This window comes from Eubalaena glacialis, chromosome 16 (genome assembly GCF_028564815.1).
Source record: "Eubalaena glacialis isolate mEubGla1 chromosome 16, mEubGla1.1.hap2.+ XY, whole genome shotgun sequence".
NCBI lineage: Eukaryota > Metazoa > Chordata > Mammalia > Artiodactyla > Balaenidae > Eubalaena > Eubalaena glacialis.
The window spans coordinates 750,153-769,067 of NC_083731.1; the positions used below are offsets into that span (position 1 = coordinate 750,153).

An 18,915-nucleotide genomic window follows, 5' to 3' on the forward strand; every position below is an offset into this window, starting at 1 on the left:
CGGGGTCCAACGGCCCGACACCTGGGAGAGGCAAGTCTGCGGCGTGCTGGAACGGTCGTGGGTCGCAGCGGGTCTGCGGGGATGAACGGGGGAGCCCAGGGGTGTCTAGGGCAGTGGGCTGCTCTGTGTGACACTACCGTGGGGGACACAAGTCATCCGTTTGTCCAAAGCCCCGGAGTGACCCTGCCGTGGGCCGTGGGTGACATGTCAGTGGAGGTCGTCGGCTGTGACAAACGCCCGACTCCACGGGGCGGGCCGGACGGGGGTGGCTGGGTGTGCACGTGTGGGGCGGGGCTGGGTGGGAAACCCCTGCGTGTTCCCCTCAGTTTTGCTGTGAACCCACAACTGCTCCAGAAAGAAAGTCTAAACAGAGGCGAGTGCTGAGTGGATTTACAGAGACGACAGGGACTGTGCGCAGCCTGACGCGGGTGCAGAGGAGCAGGAGGCGGGGGCCTCACGGTCGCGCCCACACGCTGCGTCACCGAGAACAAAACGGCTTCAGGGAAAGACCAGGAGTGAAGAGTTCTCGGAGCCGCCTCTGCGCTGAGGTGCACCCACGGGGTGAAGCGCCCTGGGTTCCGCAAGGCTGATGAGCCACGTGCAGGGCGGCCGTGGCCCAGCCAGGGCCGGGTTTGGCAGCGGCGGCGTTCTGGGTGGTGCGCGTGTAGGGCCCACCCTGGCAATGGGGCGGCCTAAGGCCCCGCCCCCCGGCTCGTGGGCTTCCCCTGCAGGACAGGGTCGGGGCCTCACCTCATAGCCCGTGATGGCGATCAGGTGCATGGAGTCGTTCACGGCCTTGAGGATGCCCAGGATGGAGCTCAGGGCCTCCTGCAGGTCCTCGGCCCCCTCGCAGCTCTTGCTGTATTTCAGCATCTCCTGGGGGAGGTTCCACGCCCGTCTGGACACTGAGCCCCGCCACTCCACCAAGAGCGGCTGGGATGCCCGTGCTCTGCCCCACAGGTGAAGGCTCTGGGCAGCCGCGGGCACCGACCTTCGGGACACATGTGTGGCTCCCTGGGCAGTCGTCACCGGTGGGGACAACACCCCACACGCACTCAGACACTCACTCCCCGCCCCCGTCGGGGGGCCTGCCCGAGCCGCTGGCCCCAGAGCGCCCCAGGAAGCCACCTTCCCAGCCACTGTGGGCCCACACCCCAGCCCTTGCAGCCGCAGATCGGGGCTGTCCCTGAGCTGGGCAAGGGCAGACCCCTCGCAGCGCCTGGCCTGGGCGAACACCCAGCCCCTCCCCCGCTGCAGCGCCTTCTCCCCGCCTCTAAGCCATTCCTCCTTCCGTCCAGATCTGACCCCCGAACGAACACCCATTCTCAGGCCTCAGGGACCTGCTCTGCTGGGCCCCCAGGACAGCAGGACACAGGCAGCCTCGCATGTGCCCTGTGGGGCAGGGTCTGCCCGCCTGTGGCCCTCTGTGTCCCTGACCCCCGACAACGGGCAGCGCACAACAGGCCCTCCACAAAGGCGTGTGAAGAGCCAGGGCCTCGCAGAGATGGGAAGAAGGTGCCCAGAGACCACGGGGCTCAGGGACGGGCCGGGGCGGCCGCCACTAAGTGGTGTGCGGCTGGCGGGGGGGGGCAGGAGGGGAGGGGGCTCCGGGGGACGCCCGGCCTCTCACCTTGAGCAGCAGCTGGTACTTGGTGATCCTCTGGACTGGCTTCAGCAGGTAGGAGTCGAGGCTCAGCTTGTGGTCCAGCTTCTTCTGGCATTCCTGCAACCAGCAGAGCCTCTGCTTTAGACGCTGCCGCTCTTCCTTGTCTGAGGGTCACCCAGTAAAGGAACGTCCCCGCTCAGGAGAGCCAGGAGACGCACCTGGAAAAACGGGCATTCGGAGCACTGTCTCCACAGGCTCTCGGAGCGTGGCTTGTTCTGGCAGTACTTCTCGTAGATCTGGAGCTCCTCCATCTGCGCCGGGACAGGGGCCGAGTCACAGGGCGCCCCTGCGCTCACGGGGCTCTCAGCGCCTGGAGGTGGGCTGACCCCGCCGCTGAGTCACACCCCTCTGCGCAAGGACGCACGGCACCTCCAGGACCAGCCCGACCTCTCCCCGAAGCCGGTCACCCCTCCATCTCAGACGCCACGGCTGTCATTGGCGGGCAGCCAGGTAACAGCCCCCCAGAAGTTCAGTTCTCAGGGCTGCCCCAGTCCCGGTACTTCTTTTATAAAAGATTAGGTCCATACGGCTGGCTTTGGCCTCAGAGATAACAGACTGAAAAGAAATGCAGGACCGGCATAGACTTTGTAAAGAAAGACGCGCCAGGGCTCAGCTACGCAGCGGTGCTCACACGTGCGTGTGCATCAGGACGGCCAGCGGGCTGGATACAACAGTGACCGCCACCTCCGCCCGAGTTCCGGGTTCCGCAGGTCAGGGGCGGCCTGAGAACCTGCACCGCTCACGGGTCCCCAGGAGGTGCTGATGCTGGTGACAAGCCCCCACCCCCGGTGCGACGCTCCCCCACCCCCGATTCTCAGAGAGCACAGGGAGGCGTTCCCCAGGCCCAGGGGAGCACGAACACGGCCCCTTCTTTCCTCCCTCTCCCCCTCGATGCCAATTCCTGACAAGGAGCCTCGGCCTCTGGCTTATGTTGTGAAGGCGACCTTTTCACTGCTGGGAGGAAGGAAGTGCGTCCCCTGCTGCTGAGTCAGCAGTTCACCGGGATCCACACAGCAGGGTCGGGGGAGACAGCATCCCGCATCCCCTCCCGCTCCCAGAGCCTCGCCACAAACCCCCACGCTAGCGATCGTCCCGCCGGAAGGAGAGCGCATCTACAACTTCGGAGCACGAGTGACCGTCCAGGGTCAGCTGGTGAGCGAGGGAGTCCTGATCGGCAAGACCAGCACGAAACTAACCCAGCAAGAAGGGGCGTCAGCTACCTCTACACTTGCAATCAAAACTTAGACGCTGTAAAATTTTGGCATCTCTCAAAGCTGATGTTTTGTAGTTTCTCTTTTTTTTGGACTAGTATTTGGCTTTAGACAAAATTGTATTCTTCTGGCCCTACCAAAAAGCATCTCAGCCAAACTGGAAACATTTGTACTTGTGATTTCGGTTGGCTAGACGGGGACTGTGACAGAATTTAAAGCCATTATGACTGCAAGGAGTACCTTTAAGAACTAAGGCATGGCCAAGTATACACTTGAGAAACACATACCCTTTCCAGAAAGCACCTTCCAACCAGCTCTGGGCAGTCTATGTAGTTCTCCAGCTCCCTCAGGAATATTCTAGACAAAGAAAGTTTGCAATAGGTGAACAACATAAACAACAACCAGCATAAGACGGCATCTGTCACAAATCATCAGACGTTATTTTCTGGACGACACTTATCCTGACTCTGGACAGTCCCGGAGACTGTGAGCAGGGACGCGCCACCTGATTTCGGGACCTGAAGCCCACGCCTGTCCCTCCTGGGGTCCCGACTGCACCAGACTCTCAGGTTCATGCAGCCGTGGCCCCGTGGGGATGCTTTGTTTCTGGTGTTGCGTTCACACAGAAGTTGGGAGATGCTCCATCAGCACAAACATGGATGAAGAGTCCACAGCAGCAGACGGGAGCATCTCGAGGCCCTCACAGCCCGTGTGCTCAGTGGGTTTTCTGCAGACGTAAGGGATCTTGGCTCTGCCCCCGGGACCCTCCTCCACGAAGCGCTGCCCCTGAGCCTGCGGGCTGAGTTTTCCTCTAGGTTCCTGACTCGCATCTGTCCACTGGGTAAATCCCTCCAGGGCCCCAGCACCGAGGATGGCCCGAGACCCTAGGCCGGGGCCAAGGATGCTGAGGGACCAGGGGGACCAGGCCACCTGCTCACTCTAATCCCCAAGGGAAGGCTCCGGCTGCGGCTCAGGTGAGACCTGCCACCTCCTATATAACCGGCAGGCGACAGAGGCTGAGGACAGAGGGCAAAAGCGAGTGGCCAGACAGAAGCCCCAGTGTCTCCTGGAGTGCAGGGGAGGGGAGGGCCGGGCAGCACTGGAGGGGCGCGTGCACAGCGGCCTTTCCTCAGGACCACAGGCTCCTGCTGCCCGTCTGCTTCCCGTCTGCCCACCGCTGATCTTTCCCGAGAGCCCCCGAGATTGCTGAGGGCTAGCGGGCCCAGAAGGACCACGCACACTTTCCCCACAGCCACAGAGAGGCCACGGCTGCTCCCACGAGGGGAGGACGGGCAGGAAGGAACTTGTGGTGTTGCCGTCCTTTCAAGAAGGGCTGGGCAAGGGGCCTCGCCAAGGGGTGTGGCTTCGGTGCCACCCAAAAGGGCCGAGTGCGCACACCTGGGGGGCCAGCTCCAGCTTCCTCCCTCTGTGGGCGGCCCCTTGTAACTCACCGCCGCCCTGGGCACGCCCTACCGAACCCGCTGCCCATCCGCTTATCCCTCTTGAGAGGGAGGCAGAAATCTTCTCCCCCAGCAAAGCATAACCTGAGGCCCGTGGGAGACCCGAGGGAGGGCCTGACCTGTTATGAAAGTGGTAAATTTCTTCCATGTTTCCGAACAGAACATCCTTCTTGTTTTGAAGTCCCGTCGAGATGAGATGTGTCATTAAAGGGTTGTCCATCTCAGCAGCGTAGCCCTGAGGAGGGGGGAGTGGTCAGCAGGGGAGCCCGGGCCCATCAGCCCCGCAAAAGCCTGGTCTCCACGTGGCCGCCAAGCAGGGAAATGATGCTGTCTCAGGCTTTAGAAATCGAATCCACCTCAAATTCATTCACTGACCATCTAAGGTGATTCTCCGGACCAGCACCAGAAATACGAGTGAATTAGAAGCAGCACCAATTATTTTTTTTGGGGGGCGGTTCCATCCTACTCCCTTTGAACCTTTTTAAATTCAGGTACGCCTTCCACAAAAAGGACAAATCCTGTGTGTGCGTCATGATGGGTTATCTCTGTGTCTGCACCCCTGTGACCACTGCCCATGCCCCACGATAGAACAGTCCCGCACCCAGAAGCCCTTCTGCTGCCCCCAGGCAGCAGCCCCCCACCCAGGGAGGGTCAGGCACAGCTGCCCTCTCTTGCCGCAAACACGGCCCAGTGCAAGTGCACCTGCAGCCAGCGCCCCTGTCCCGTGGACGCACAGGTGCGTGGTCTCCAGCCCTGGGCTGTCTCGGCAGGGCTGTGTCGTGGCCACGAGACCACGCGGCGTGGCGGCGCCGGCGCCCTCACCTCCAGAATGCACAGCAGTTCCTCCACGTAGACCCGCTCTGTGTCCAGGAGCTCGTTCATCACGTGCCTGGGGATGGGTGCCGGCTTTCACGCAGGAGCAGCTTCCCAACCGTCTCCCGAGGAGCCCCGGGCTCCCAGTGCCCCGCAGCTGCCCTGCCCCTCCCCTCCCCAGGAGAAGCCCCTCCCCGAGGCCCCGCCGGCGCCCGCGTGCAGCGGTTCTGCAGCGACCCTCTGGGGAACGTCTATGTGCCGTCCGGTTAGGGGCTCCCAGGAGGGCCTGGCTGGCAAACCGGCCGGTCAGACCTCGCCTTACGGACCAGGATCACCTTCTAACTGCCTATGACCAAGCTTCCTGTTTTCATACACAGAAAACGGAGCCAAGGGTTGGGATCGTGGCGCAAACAGCAGCCAGCACGTCTGCTGGCCCCGGCGCAGTTCAAAGTGCCCGTGCTCCGCAGAGGGCGGTGCGGGTCGCGGGAGAGGAAGGCTCGGGTTCCCTCTCCACCGCGGGCGGGAGGGCAGCGTGAGCTTGGCGGGGAGGACGTCCCCGTGGAAGGCTGGGCAGCGTGGGGTCTGAGCAGGGTTTCAGAGTGGGCGCAGGAGGGTGCCGAGTGCAGGCTGCCTTCGTGGAGCCGTGGACAATCAGCTCGGCTGGCAGGCCGGGGCCCTGTGGGAGAGCGACCGCCAGCCTGGGAAGCACGTGGGCAGTGCCTTCCGTCCAGCCCAGAGTTCGGAGCCCAGCGGTGCGTCCGTGCAGGGACAGACACTCTCCCGGCATCTGGGTGGGGCTGGAGCGTGCGGGACGCCCGGGGCGGGTGTGGGGCGAGCAGAGCCTCCGCAGGGTTGCGGTGCGGAGAGACCAAGAAAGAGAAGTGATGCCCGGCACCAGCGCGTGGAGCGGAGGGTCGGAAAGGCTCGTGGGCGGCAGGAGGGGCCCGTCCCGAGGAGACGGGGCCGGCGGGGGTGGGTCCGAGGCTGGCCCTGTAAGAGTGGCCTGAGGCCGCATCCCACTAGCCGTGTCCCCTGGGCTCAGGGAGGGACAATACGGGCTGTTTTGGGTCACCCACGTGCTGCCTGCAAGCCAGGAGCAAACCTGGCCTTTCGGAGGAAGACCTCTCTATCGGTTCTGTGTGGACATGCAGAGGGACAAGAGAACCGGCCGTGTGCACCCACAAGGCAGCTCCGCTCCTGTCCTGCGGCTGCAGGGTGAGGCTGGCGGGTCCCACTGCCTCTGGCTCCTTTACGTACAGACCCTCCCCAGGGGCTGAGATCCGGTGGGCCATGCTTGTCCTCAGACCTGCTGGGGGGAAAGGCAGGCCACCCACCTCCGCAGGATGGCCAGGCTCTCCTCGTCCCCGGTGGAGCGGCCGCGGCCCTGCCGGCCCTCACTCACTTCACTCTGGGGAGAGAGGACAGGCCCACATCGCGCTTCCAGAAACGAGAAGGTGTAGCCTGACGCCTGGCTTCCAGAACCCAACCTCCTGTTGGTCGGGGGCGGGCCTGAGGCCCTGCAGGCAGGATGAGGAGGGCCCGGAGGGGAGGGACGGGCGGGGAGCGGAGGACGCCCCCCAGGTGCAGCGGCCTGTGTGCAGGAGGAGCAGGGGGGAGCCCGGCGGGGGAGCCGGGGGCAGCAAGGGGACCGGGTGGCGGTGGCGGGGGCGGGCACTCACCTTGGCCCTCCTGTAGGGCCCCCTCCGGAGCACGCTGCCCTCAGAACTGTGGTTCTCGGAACCTCTCCGGATGCCTGGTTTGGAAAGAAGTGGAGAAGGAGTGGGACCTCGCACCTTACTGCCTGGAGATGAAAAGCGCATCCAGGACCATCGGTGTGTTTTCTTGTGTGTTTTTTTTTTTTAACTTTTGGAGGAAAAGCAGCGAGCAGCCCAGAGCAGGGTGAGGAAAGCACAGTAAGATACAGAGCAAGGCAACGGGGTGGGAGATGGGGCTCTGGGCACGTGCGGAGCCCACTGTCCACCACTTCCCAGTGCGGCCCGGCTCCCAGGTGACGGGGGAGAACTCGGCGCCTGGAGGCCTCCGAATGGGCCCCGCGCGCTGGGCTCAGGGGCTCTCAGCACCGACGGCCGACACCGGCCACAGCTGTAGAAAGCAGCGGGAGCCGTGCTGGCCGCTGGGGCAGCGTGTTTGCGGACAGGAGGTGATAGGAGGGGCCGTAGGAAAGGCCGCGGGTCCAGCTGTGCCTTCCAGAAGCGCTGCCCTGGGGGAACCAGGAGGCTTCGGGGTGGAGGGCCGCGCTGCGCGAGGGCAAGACCATCCCAGCTACGGCGCCAAGGACAGACGGGCGGGACGAGCCCAGGAAAGGCCCCGACAGTCAGGTGGTCCCCGTCCAGCCACGACAATGGGAGCAGCACGGATGCGAGGGAAGGAGTGAGCAGGCCGAGGGCCGATGACACTTTATGTACGCAACGGGCTGGACGCAAGGAGGGCCTTCCCCAGGGTGACTGCTCGTACCCGGGGAGGGGCAGGGCGATTTCGTGGGCGCCTCTGGCCGGGGGGCCACCGGCTGCACGGGCCGCGTCTGCTTGGCTGCCAGCTTCTTGAGGCTCGCCTGTCTCCGGTGAAACATCTCCTCCACGCTCTCCTGCTTCCGGAAGACCTTCTGCACGTGCTCCTGCAGGGAAGGGGGCGACGGGCTCATTAGCAGGACACCTCCCGAGAGCTGCCGTGACACACGTGGCCCCGCTCTGCCCTTGGCAGATGGGGGGCACCAAGGGGGGAGGGGCCCTGGGCCTGGGGCCCGGTGGGCGGCCGGCGGGGCGCTGCGGACAGCTGGCCGGAGTGAGGAGTCTGGTTTCAGCGCACTGTCAGCAGAGTGCCCGGCCACGGCACCGAGCAAAGGCCCTCCCTGCAGGCAGGGACCCGGCGGGGGCGTGCGGGGCCTGGGAGCAACGCCCGGCCTGAAAGGCACCCGCTGCTCTGCGCCTCCCGACCGCCCGGTGTCTCTGGGAACCATCAGAGCACCTCCTCGTCGACCAGGAGAAGAGCTGTCTCCTCACCAGCAGGTCTCGGGTGAGGATGGGCTCGTAGTCCTGGTAGATTCTACTGAGCTCCTGGATCTTGTTTTCCGCACCCGTCTCCAGAAACTTCTCGATTTCCTGCAGGGCCGCCTCGGCGCCATCCTGGGACTGGCACTTGTCCACGGGCTGCGAGGCCAGCAGGTAGATGCCCTCGTCGCACCACTTCATGGACTGCAGGGAGGGAGGGCACCTTGGAAGCTGTCCTGGCATCTCGCGTGGCCCGCTGACCGCTGCGCTTGGGGACCACCTGCAGGACGTGGTGTCCCTGTCCTGCCCCTGCGTCCAGAGGGCTCCCCTGGGGGATGCCGGCCTGAAACCAAGTGAATCGCCCAGGACGGGACGCATCCACACTGAGGACAAAGTGCAGGGAGCTGGCCGGACAGTCAGCCTCTGGGTTTCTTAAAGAAACGGCCAATTGTGGCAGCGAGTCCTGTAAGTGGTCCCCCGTGTCAGGACAGGACCATCTGGGCCACAGGAAAGGGTCGTTTTTCACCGGTGCCTGGGGTCCGGCCCACGGCAGGAGCGTCCCCGTGGGACCGCGGGGCGCGGGGTGGGTGGGCCGGGCTGGGGGGCCTACCGCCTCGAGGAGGCCGTGCAGATCCAGCGACCTGCCCAGCAGCCCTCTCCTCCGCCCGACGTCAGCTGCAAACTGGTCGCACAGCTGGCGGAGCTCGTGGCACTTGGGGCGGATGGAGTCCACGGCGTAATGCTTCAGCTCAATGAGCCGCTCACCCTCCAGGGACAGGGCGCGGGCCCGCTGCACAACCGCCTGTGGAGCCACCAGAGACCAGCTCAGCCTGGTTCTTGGGGCAAAGGGGCGCCATTTCCTGCCAGGGGTCGGCAGGGGTGGGCGTGGGGGTCACTGAGGGTGGGACGGGGGTCAGTGAGGGTGGGACGGGGGTCAGTGAGGGTGGGACGGGGGTCAGTGGGGTGGGACGGGGGTCAGTGAGGGTGGGACGGGGTCAGTGAGGGTGGGACGGGGGTCAGTGAGGTGGGACGGGGGTCAGTGGGGGTGGGACGGGGTCAGTGGGGGTGGGACGGGGGTCAGTGAGGGTGGGACGGGGGTCAGTGGGGTGGGACGGGGGGTCAGTGAGGGTGGGACGGGGTCAGTGAGGGTGGGACGGGGGTCAGTGAGGGTGGGACGGGGGTCAGTGGAGGTGGAACGGGGGTCAGTGAGAGTGGGACGGGGGTCAGTGGGGCTGAGTGGGCCAGGCAGCCGCCCCTCCCCCCGCCCATGGGGCTCAGGGCAGGGAGGGGGGCTTCTGCAGGCACGGTGACACTGAGCGCAGCGTCCCCAGGCCACCTCGCCCCTGCCGCCCATGTCCCTTCTTACACTGGACTTCTCCTCAAAGCTGGCCAGGTCCTTCAGGAGGTGCTCCACATGTGCTAGGCTGTTCCCCACGTCGGTGAAGGTCGTGATCTTCTGGGCCAACACGTCCAAGGCGGCTTTGACCTGCGACGGAGTGGGGGTGAGAGACCAGGCAGGGAGAGCAGTGAGAAGAGCCACGGTTGAGAAGAAGGAGGGGGGATGCCGCAGAAACGGGGCGTGCAGGGAGGGGAGGGGGGCCCGGACCCCCTCTCAGAAGCAGGGCTAGAGGGAAACTTCCTCGATTTGACAAAGAGCATCTACAGCGATCCTACTGCCGATGTTACAGGTGTAACGTTGGTGAAAACACCTTCCCCGTGCAACTGGGAGCAAGGCAGGGACGCCCACTCTCACCACCGTTATCCGAGTGGTGGAAGTTCTCTCCGGGGCAACAGGGCAAACAATTTAAAAATATAAACAAATAAAGACATACAGATCAAAAAGGAAGAAATCAAGCTATTTCTGTTTGCACGTGACCTGATTGTCTATGTGGAGAAACCCCGAAACTCTACCAAACGACTCCCAGATTGACTTCAGCAAGGTTTCAGGAGACAAGATAAATATACAAAAACCCAGCTGTACTTCTATAGATAGCCATGAGCACGTGCACACTGAAATTAAAAATCCAACATCATCTACTATTGCTTAAGAAACGGAATATGTACACGTAAATCAAACAAAACATGTACTGAACTCGTGCAAACCACACAGCACTGGTGAAAGAAATCTAAGAAAATCTAAATAAATGGACCGACGTACGTGCTCACTGAGTGGAGGACTTGGCACAGTAAAGGTGCTGATTCTCCCCAAATTGAGGTACAGGTTCAACTCAATTCCTGACAAAGCCCCAGCAGGATTTTCTCGTAGACACAGACAAGATTATTTTAAATTTACACGGAAAGGCAAAGGAACCAGAACAGCTAAAACAACTGTGATGGCGAAGGATGAAGGAGGCGGGACAGAGTCTCTACGACCTTCGTCTGCAATGGTTACTCATCGCTCACGTGGTCCGAGCCAGTCCCGCGGCTCCGCGTGGCTCCGCGTGGCTGGCGAGCCGGTTCTCACCGAGCGCTGTCAGCGGCCTTCTGCAGCCGCAGTGCCGGCTGCCCACCTGCAGGCTCCCCGAGCCCCGGCCTCTCACCTCTCGGAAGTCCTGCTCGAAATGCCGGAGCTGCAGGCACTGCTCCAGTTTTTGCTGATGTTTTGCCCAGAACTCATCAAAGGCGGCCTCGGTTTCATTCAGCTGGGCCAGGAGCCTGGGAGAGGGGACGGCAGCCATGCTGGGCCCCGGCGGCGCCAAGCGGGTGGGGCGCTCGGTCTGCCCTCCACACGGGAAGGGGCGCGTCACAGGGCTCGGAGGCCGGGGTCTGTTTCCCCCCAGGGCCCTGCCCTTGCCCTCGACGCCCTGGGACACCCTGGGTCTCTCAGAGCCGCTTGGGGCGGGTGGTTGAGCTGAGTTTGTTGTTTTAAAAGGTGGAGACGTGGCCGTTCGGGCCCATCTTTGACAACCTCAGCTCAGGGCACGAGAACGCGGCACGCGGCCGCCCTGATCCCCCGGCCCCGGCCTCACCTCTGCACGGTGCTCTGACTGTCCAGCTGGTCCTGGTTCGGGCTCTGTTCCGGGCCCCGGGCCAGCGGCTCCCGGATGCTCTCCAGGACGCTCCGCCCCTCGTCCAGCGCCAGCCTCATGTCCTCCTGTGGGAAGAGCGCACTGCCCATCACCCCAGGCCGCCGGGCCCTGGAGTTGGCCCCAGGCGGTGGGCTCCGTGGCGCCCGGCCCCGCAGGGGAGTGTGAAGGTCACGACAATAAGGTGGGCACACGATGGCCTCCGCCGGTCCCCCAGACCCTCTGCTGACCGCTCAGCAGCGCCGGGGAGGCGCTCCCACCGTGACCGGGGCAGGGCTAGGGTTACGGGTCTCCCAGGCAGTGGGACCGGACAGGGTAACAGGAAACCAGACCCCCGCGTGTCTGCTCCCGCGGCCCGGCGACGGGGGCTAAACGGGGTGAGGGCTCTCTTGGCGGGATGGGGGGGCAGCCCCCGAGCACCAGCAGCGGGTCACGGCCTCCACTAACTCAAAGCCCGAATCGCGCGGCTGCCTCGGGGGCACAGTCCCGATCGCGTTTCTCAGGAAGCCAGTTGTGTGCCGTGACCACCTGGTCGGGCTCAGCCGTCCGAGTCTGCCCCCCTCTCCCGGGGGCACCGGGGATGCTGTCTCGTTGCCCTGATCAGCAGGGCCCGGCAGCAGGACGCAGGGCCCAACCAGAGACGCTGCTTGGAAGGGAGGTTCAGCTTCCCTGCAGGGCACCCAGCTCGGGAGCCTCCTCGGCTCCGCTTACCTGGTGCCCCTCCCCGCACCATCCCGCCCGCGCACGCACCTTGGCCCTGTCCTTCTTCTCCGTGTGGGCACGGAGCACGGAGCTCGTGGACTGTACGTCGTTGGGCAGCTCCGTCTCGGCAAGCTCGGTCCCGAAGGCCTGCAGCATCTGAGCTGTCTGCTTAACCAGGAGGGCGAAGCTCTCTATCGCCTGGTGGGGAGGGAAACCCCATCACAAAGCCGCTTACGCACTGCGCCTTCCGGCACCTGGAAGCTTAGCTGCAGCCCAGCCCATCTCAGGAGGATGGGACGGGCGCCTGGTCCTCCCCTGCGTCTCAGCCTCGGCTCCTTCACAAACTGGGGCTCTGCACCCTCCTCAGAGGGTGAGTGCCGAGAACCCAGCTTGTGCTTTTCCTTCTTTCTCGTCTGTCCTGAGCCCAAGAAAGCCACTCCCGACTCATGACTCACGTTACTCCTTCGGATGACTGAGGTCCACTGAGACCACCTGCTCCTTCTTGGGGAGAAAACCCGGGTAAACGGGAAGAGGTCTTTGGAACAGGCGGCACCTTAAGGCAAAAGCAGCTCTGCCGGACTGACTACGGTTACGAAGGATGCAGGGGACTCACTGTGCGGTGGCAGAGCCACCTGGAGTGGCAGTAATCCAGTGTCCCGCCCAGGTCCTCGGTCAGCTGGGACTTGTCAATGTAACTGTGTAATTCCGGGACGGAGCTCAGCATTATGACCTGGGGAGGATGAGAGCCGCCCGTAAGCAGACCGCCCCGCAGGCGCAGACGGAGGGGCCGAGGGTGGCGTGGACAGAAGGCGTCTCCCGGCTCCTCCACGGAGGGCAGGGCGCGACGCCCCCTGGGCCTCGGCTCTCCCATCCGTGAAACGGGGGTACGATGACCGGTCTCACCAGACAACAGTCGCTGGGGTCGAGCAAAGCCCTGGATGGAGCCGGGCACGCTGCCGACACCGGGCATCTGATGGGTGAGGGGGCCCTTGTGCTAACGGAGCTGCACGGACCCCTAAGCCGCGGGTCTGTCCGCATTCCTGCTGAGACCCGGGAGGCTGCGCGGGGGCAGGGGTAGGTGCCCAGCACGGCACGGCTGCCTTTGGGGAGAACAGGTGGCCCCGGAGGCTCTTCCACACGGATGAGTTTTACTTCCTATCTTGCTCTTGTCCTTTTGAGGTCATTCCATCCATTAGCTTGGATAAAAATGCAGCCTTTGCTTTGCAAGCTGTCAGTTGCTGCTGCTGAGGTCCTGGGAGGCTCAGCCCACACGCCACTCGACACCACCTCGTGTTTTATTAAACTCTGAGCTCGCTGGGGGCCGAGGGGACATCTGACACGTCCCGGGTCAACTCCATCCTGGCGTGGGGGGTTGGGGTGCCACTGAGACCCGGAGGACCGCCTGCCCCGCCGTCGGGGGCCCACGTGAGGCCCCCCGACTGAGGCATAACCTTCACTTAAGAACAGGCTACGACGTTAGTTCTCAGCGGAGGTATCTGGTCTCTCTTTGCCGTCCGGCAAGGCCGTTCCCCCAGATCAGCCTGATTCACGCCAACAGGATCAGGGATGGGTCGGTCCACTATCCAAGGACCTAACGCTCTTCCTCTGTGCTTTCCATCTGCTTCGTGTCTACTGAATCACGACAGAAAAGGCGAGAACACACCGCCCCTCTTAGCGTTTTCTACTTAGCACCGAGGTCAGCACAGGCACCAGACACTGACGTGGACACACTCTAGCAGCAGCCTTCCCGAGATGATGCTTCTCTAATTCTAAAGAATGATCCAAAATGGGCCAGGGAACAGGAGATGCTGCCGATGAATTCTGTGAAACCGTGTTTTAAGAACTCACGGGCTCAGCCCCACGGGGCCATGTGCAGGGCGACCTCCGCACTTAGGGTGGGACCCCAGCCTTGTTTCCTCTGACCCAGGGTCTCTTGTTAGCGAGGGTCACTCGCCAAATGTGGGCAAATGTCACCGCCTCACAGGGTCCCTGAGACGTTGGTGCCCGGGAGATGGCTCTGCGGAGGGAGGGCCGGGCTGTGGCCCGGGGAGCACAGACCCCTGCCCCCAGCGTCAGAAACCAAGGCTTTTGATGCTACAAAAACGGGTGCACCCCCTTCCCCTCAAACCCCGAAGCCTGAGGTCTAGGGCCGCTGAGTGTGGCCTGCACACCTGGCCCCGGCCAGCAAAGCACCCTCTGTCCTGAGCACGGAGAGCAGGGGACAACCTCGGGGACCGTGACCCACACCGGCATTCTCAGATTCCAAGAGAAACCTGGCTGGTCTTGTTGGAGAGGTTATAAGGTGCTGGGGGTGGGCTCTGTCCTCTTGGTAATGGACGCGTTGCTGGGCAACCCCTTCCAACGTTGCTCTGGGTACCTGGCTCAACGTGGGCCGGCCTCCCTGGGGGGACGCAGGCTTCCTGGGTGCACAGCTTCTAAGGGATCCCTGCAACCTTTGCCTTTAAAGGACGACTGGCAGATGCCAGGGGCTGCCCTGTGCCGGCCAGAGTGAGAAGGTGAGACAGGGGTCCCTCTGCGGCTGGGGGTCACTCACACCCACTTCCCTGGCCCCCTCTCCCCCGTCCCCAGGTGGAGCCGGGCCACTCCTCACAGGAGGTGGGCACTTACCGGTACCTTCATCTTAAAGTCATCTCTGTTGAACCTGAAGGCGAGGTCAGAGAGCGTCCTTTGGAAAAATCCCGTTGGGCGCAGGACAAGGACGAGCTGGAGGTTTGCTGGGAAGGATGCCTGCAGGGGACAGAGGGCTGCAGCTTTGTCTGTGGGCAGTACGGCTGCAAGCCAGGTCTCCACACCCGCAGCAGCCCACGGTCCCAACGGGGAGGACCAGCCCACCGGAGCGGATGTTTCCAACATGCCAACGTCAGACTAAAGTGGAAATGGTTACAGACACTGCACTGTTAGAGCATCACCATTTCTTACAGAAAAGGAAAGAAGTCACACTGCTTGGTACAACTGTGTTATGCTGCTTATAAACTTCAAGGTCAAAAGCTTTGACCTTTTGAGCTTGTAATAACCTATAATGGAAGAGAATGTAAAAGAAGAAGATATATATTTATGTATATGTATAATTGAATCACTTTGCCGTACATCTGAAACTAACACAACATTGTAAATCAACTACATTTCAATAAAAATTTAAAAAATAAAATAAAATAAAAAATAAACTGTAAAAAAACGAGCTTTGACCTTTTGTTAAGGCTGAGGTGGTGCCCCCAGATTCTTATTTTGAAGTCCACGTCCCCAGTGGCTCAGAAGGTCTTTAGGGTCTTCACAGAGGTGACCGAGTTAAGATGAGGTCATCAGGGCAGGCCCATGACCGGACATGACTGTGTCCTTATAAATGCAAAGGGGACATTTGGGCATAGAGACCCACGGGGATGCCGTGTGAGGATGGATGTAGAGACAGGGGCTACCACGGCTGAGGGTGTCCAGAGGCCACCAGCTGCTGGGGGAGCACGGAGAGACACCCCTCCACACCCGCAGAGGGACCAGCCTGCCGACACCGTGATCTCAGACTTCTGCCTGCAGACGGGGGGGACAGGAGATTCCTGTCGTTTGAGCCCCTCTGTGGTCTACGGTATCTGTTATGACGGCCCCAGGAAACTAAGACACTTGTGCAATAAAGACAAAGCCACACACACACACGTATCACCTAAAACAGAGCTAAAGATAAGCTTACACCCAGGCGCACACCCGTAGATATGGTCTTGTGAGCAGATTCGCATATTCACGTAAGCTCTGTGTACGAGGTGCCCGACCTCGGACAAGTTAAGCTCTGTGCCTCGGTCTCCCCGTCTGCAAATGGGGATAACAAAGCGCCTTCCTCACCGCACGGTCCTGGAGGCCGAGCTCCCTGCCGCCGGGCGGCGTTCAGAGCCCTGCTCCTGGCTGAAGCCGAGACAGCGGCTCTGTCCGCCCAGGGCCCTGGGGCCGCATCCGGTGGCCTCGGTCTGAGAACCGGTCCCTCAAGTGAGAGAAAAAGGAGGAGAAAGAGAGGCCGCCGGGACGGGGCGCTCCGGCTCAGGGCTCCCCGGCCAGGCGGGGCGGGCAGTGTCACTCCGGGGCGCAGACACGAGCCTGCGCCCCCCCCCCCCCCCCGGCTCCTCTCCTGCCGGCGGCCCTGGACTGACGCTGCCCAGCGGCTCCCCACAGAGGCGCTGTGACCCTCTCGAGATGTCAGCTGACCACGACAGCCCCCGCCCAGAACATCCAGAGAAGCCCCCGCCTTGCCGCGAACAAACCCAGAGTCCTGGCCACGCCCGGGGGCGCCCCTCCCCGACCCCGCGGCCGCCCGACGTGGTCCGCACGCCCTCCCCAGCCTCCTCACCTGGGCACCTGCCTGGCGCGCTGGTGGGTCAGGGAGGCCCTGGGAGCCGGGCTCCGCATCTGAGGATTCCACTATCCCGTCCCCGAGCCGGACACAGTGAGGCCATGGCCCCGCGGCCCCAGGGCCCGCCCTCCCACCGCGTCCGGGTGGCCACCCTGAATCCCAGCAGCGAGCGCTCAGCCTCCGTGTCGGCCCAGGGGCCCTGCCCCATCGTCCTCTGTCTCCAAACACGGCTCACATCTTTGGGCTGGATCGCGCCATCCCGTCCCTGTGGCCGATGCACGTCCGCTCCCGGTCTCCCTCCCGCCCTCCCGCCCGGACCGCCACGCGCCTGATCTCCAACCACTCTCACCAGGCCACGGTGGGGTACTGGCCCTTCACGGAACCCGACCTCAACCCCCTCTACTGGATCTTTACCCCACGAGTCAACCACAGGCCCCCTGACGTCTGCTCACGTGTGCTCTGCCCCAGCGCCGGCCGCCTGCGAGCAGAGCCTTCCTGCACCTCCACCCCGCCTCCTGGCCTCCCCTGCGCTCCTCGGCCTCTGCACACCAGGACACAGCGCTGGTCACCACTGTGACTCCGCACCCTGTCCCAGCCTGGCCGCGCCTGACCTACACCTGCCGGCCCCTCCATCGCCTGCCACCCCTCCCGCCTGCACCCCTCTGTCACCTGCCGGCCCCTCCGTCGCCTGCCGCCCCTCCCGCCTGCACCCCTCCACCCTGTGTCCCTCCCCCCTGCACCTCTCCGTCACCTGCCGCCCCTCCGTCACCTGCCGCCCCTCCCCCCTGTGCCCCTCCCCCCTGCAGCCCCGGCACGCCTGCCCCACAGTCCCTAACGTGTCTGGGTGTCGCCGTCACAGCCCTGGAGGGCAGGACTGCGTGTCCCCCGTGCCAGCACCCGAGCAGGTGCCCGCTGAGTGTTGTGGGCAGAGATGAGAAGGTGGGCAGCCCGACGGGGGGGCTCAGGGTCCCCATCAGCAAGAGGGCCATGTAGACCCCACCACCAGGCGTGAGACCGGCCTCCACTACTTCAGGAAAACCGCCTTCAGCATCTCTTTCTGGAGGCGACACCGAGTCACACTTCTCTAGCCTTCAGCCCAGTTTTATTGCCCTGATTCGCACCTCACAGCTGGTGTGGTCTGAGCTTACAAGGTAACACGAGTCCTTGTCCTTCATTGAGGTCCACTCAGGGCAGGTGGCCAGGAAACCCAGGGTGGGGGACTTGCCCACCCCATCCCGGGAGGAGGGGCACCAGCCGTGCTCACCGTCCCTGGGGGGGGGACCGTCAACGTGGAGAAGATTGTCCCCTTCTTGTCCTCTGCTTCAGTCTTTCCGTGTCTCTAAATGATTGAGTCTTTATACTGAAGAGAGTAACTGTGAGATCCCAGCCCAGTGGGAACACTTCAATGAGACACACACAACTATAAATTAAATCATAATTTATAGCTGCAAATTAATTTTCTCCCCCTGGAGTCAAACATCTGTATGAAAAGCTCAGGGAAATTCCAAAACAAAAACTTTATTTTAAAAATAGAGTAACTATGGGATTTCCCTGGTGGCACAGTGGTTAAGAATCCGCCTGCCGATGCAGGGGACACGGGTTTGAGCCCTGGTCCGGGAAGATCCCACATGCCACGGAGCAACTAAGCCCATGAGCCACAACTACTGAGTCTGCGCTCTAGAGACCACGCACTGCAACTACCGAGCCCACGTGCTGCAAATACTGAAGCCCACGTGCCTAGAGCCTGTGCTCTGCAACAAGAGAAGCCACCACAATGAGAAGTCCGCGCACCGCAACGAAGAGTAGCCCCTGCTCGCCGCAACTAGAGAAAGCCTGCGCGCAGCAATAAAGACCCAACGTGGCCAAAAATAAATAAATAAATAAATAAAAATAAATAAATAAATAAAATAAAAATAGAGTAACTATATGGAAGATTTGGGATGAAGGCTATAAAATAACATCTTTTTGTAACTTACTCAATAATCAAGTGATTATGATAGTTTCTATGTAACCTGAAAGTAATAGTGTTTCTTTTCTGAGGCTGACCTTCATTGGCTGAGGAACAGATAGATGGTGTGAGGACCATTAAAATGTAATCTGGAGACAGAAAAAGAGGCTGGTTTCTGAACTAATATCCTAAGAGCCTTATACAATGCAAAGACATCACCTACATTTACAAAACAGCTAAATGCAGTGGAACGCAGTAGAAGCTGTGTGGAACCCCGGTGCCTCAGGGAACGGGGTTTGAAAACCCTCCCCAAGTGCATGTTACTTTCTTAAGTTTTGCTCAAAGTCACATTTACCCAGCCTGACTATACATTTGATTTCAAACAGAGCAGCCGAAGCCTGACCAATAATATTTGTCTGATAGCAGCCAAAAAACACAAGTTTGTGTGATGAATATAAACTTGAAACTTGGTGTCTCAGTGCCAACAGATGAAAACCCTGGGGTCTGAATCAGAGAGGCTGACGTGAGAATAGGCCTCCCCTCGCTCCCAGGGTGGCTCCCATGCAGGTTGGGTGTGAGCACTGGGGATGGGACCATCTAAAACCCCCCCACCTCCGCGTGGACAGTGTGGAGACTGTCATAAACACCGTTATGGAAAAGACATTTAAGAACTCGGTAGGAAGGGCATCTCTTTGGTCGGAGGACAATCATTAGACCGAATACTCTCCAC

The 18,915-nt window shown here is 61.8% G+C and overlaps 1 protein-coding gene across 10 annotated transcripts in view; it reads right to left on the reverse strand.

The window, feature by feature from the left end:
• The window catches only part of MCF2L (MCF.2 cell line derived transforming sequence like), a 128,389-nt gene that overhangs the window by 10,871 nt on the left and 98,603 nt on the right, over positions 1-18,915 (reverse strand). For all 10 annotated transcript variants that reach the window (XM_061171097.1, XM_061171095.1, XM_061171098.1 and 7 more), the window contains 17 exons: positions 14,515-14,634; positions 12,500-12,616; positions 11,935-12,084; positions 11,128-11,252; positions 10,699-10,813; positions 9,525-9,644; positions 8,769-8,960; positions 8,171-8,362; positions 7,626-7,785; positions 6,830-6,903; positions 6,485-6,558; positions 5,160-5,226; positions 4,457-4,572; positions 3,165-3,234; positions 1,825-1,917; positions 1,631-1,723; positions 751-876 (listed from right to left, as the gene is read on the reverse strand). In XM_061171097.1, the coding sequence (XP_061027080.1) occupies positions 751-876; positions 1,631-1,723; positions 1,825-1,917; positions 3,165-3,234; positions 4,457-4,572; positions 5,160-5,226; positions 6,485-6,558; positions 6,830-6,903; positions 7,626-7,785; positions 8,171-8,362; positions 8,769-8,960; positions 9,525-9,644; positions 10,699-10,813; positions 11,128-11,252; positions 11,935-12,084; positions 12,500-12,616; positions 14,515-14,634 (2,004 nt within the window). The remainder of the gene's footprint in view (positions 1-750; positions 877-1,630; positions 1,724-1,824; positions 1,918-3,164; positions 3,235-4,456; positions 4,573-5,159; positions 5,227-6,484; positions 6,559-6,829; positions 6,904-7,625; positions 7,786-8,170; positions 8,363-8,768; positions 8,961-9,524; positions 9,645-10,698; positions 10,814-11,127; positions 11,253-11,934; positions 12,085-12,499; positions 12,617-14,514; positions 14,635-18,915) is intronic.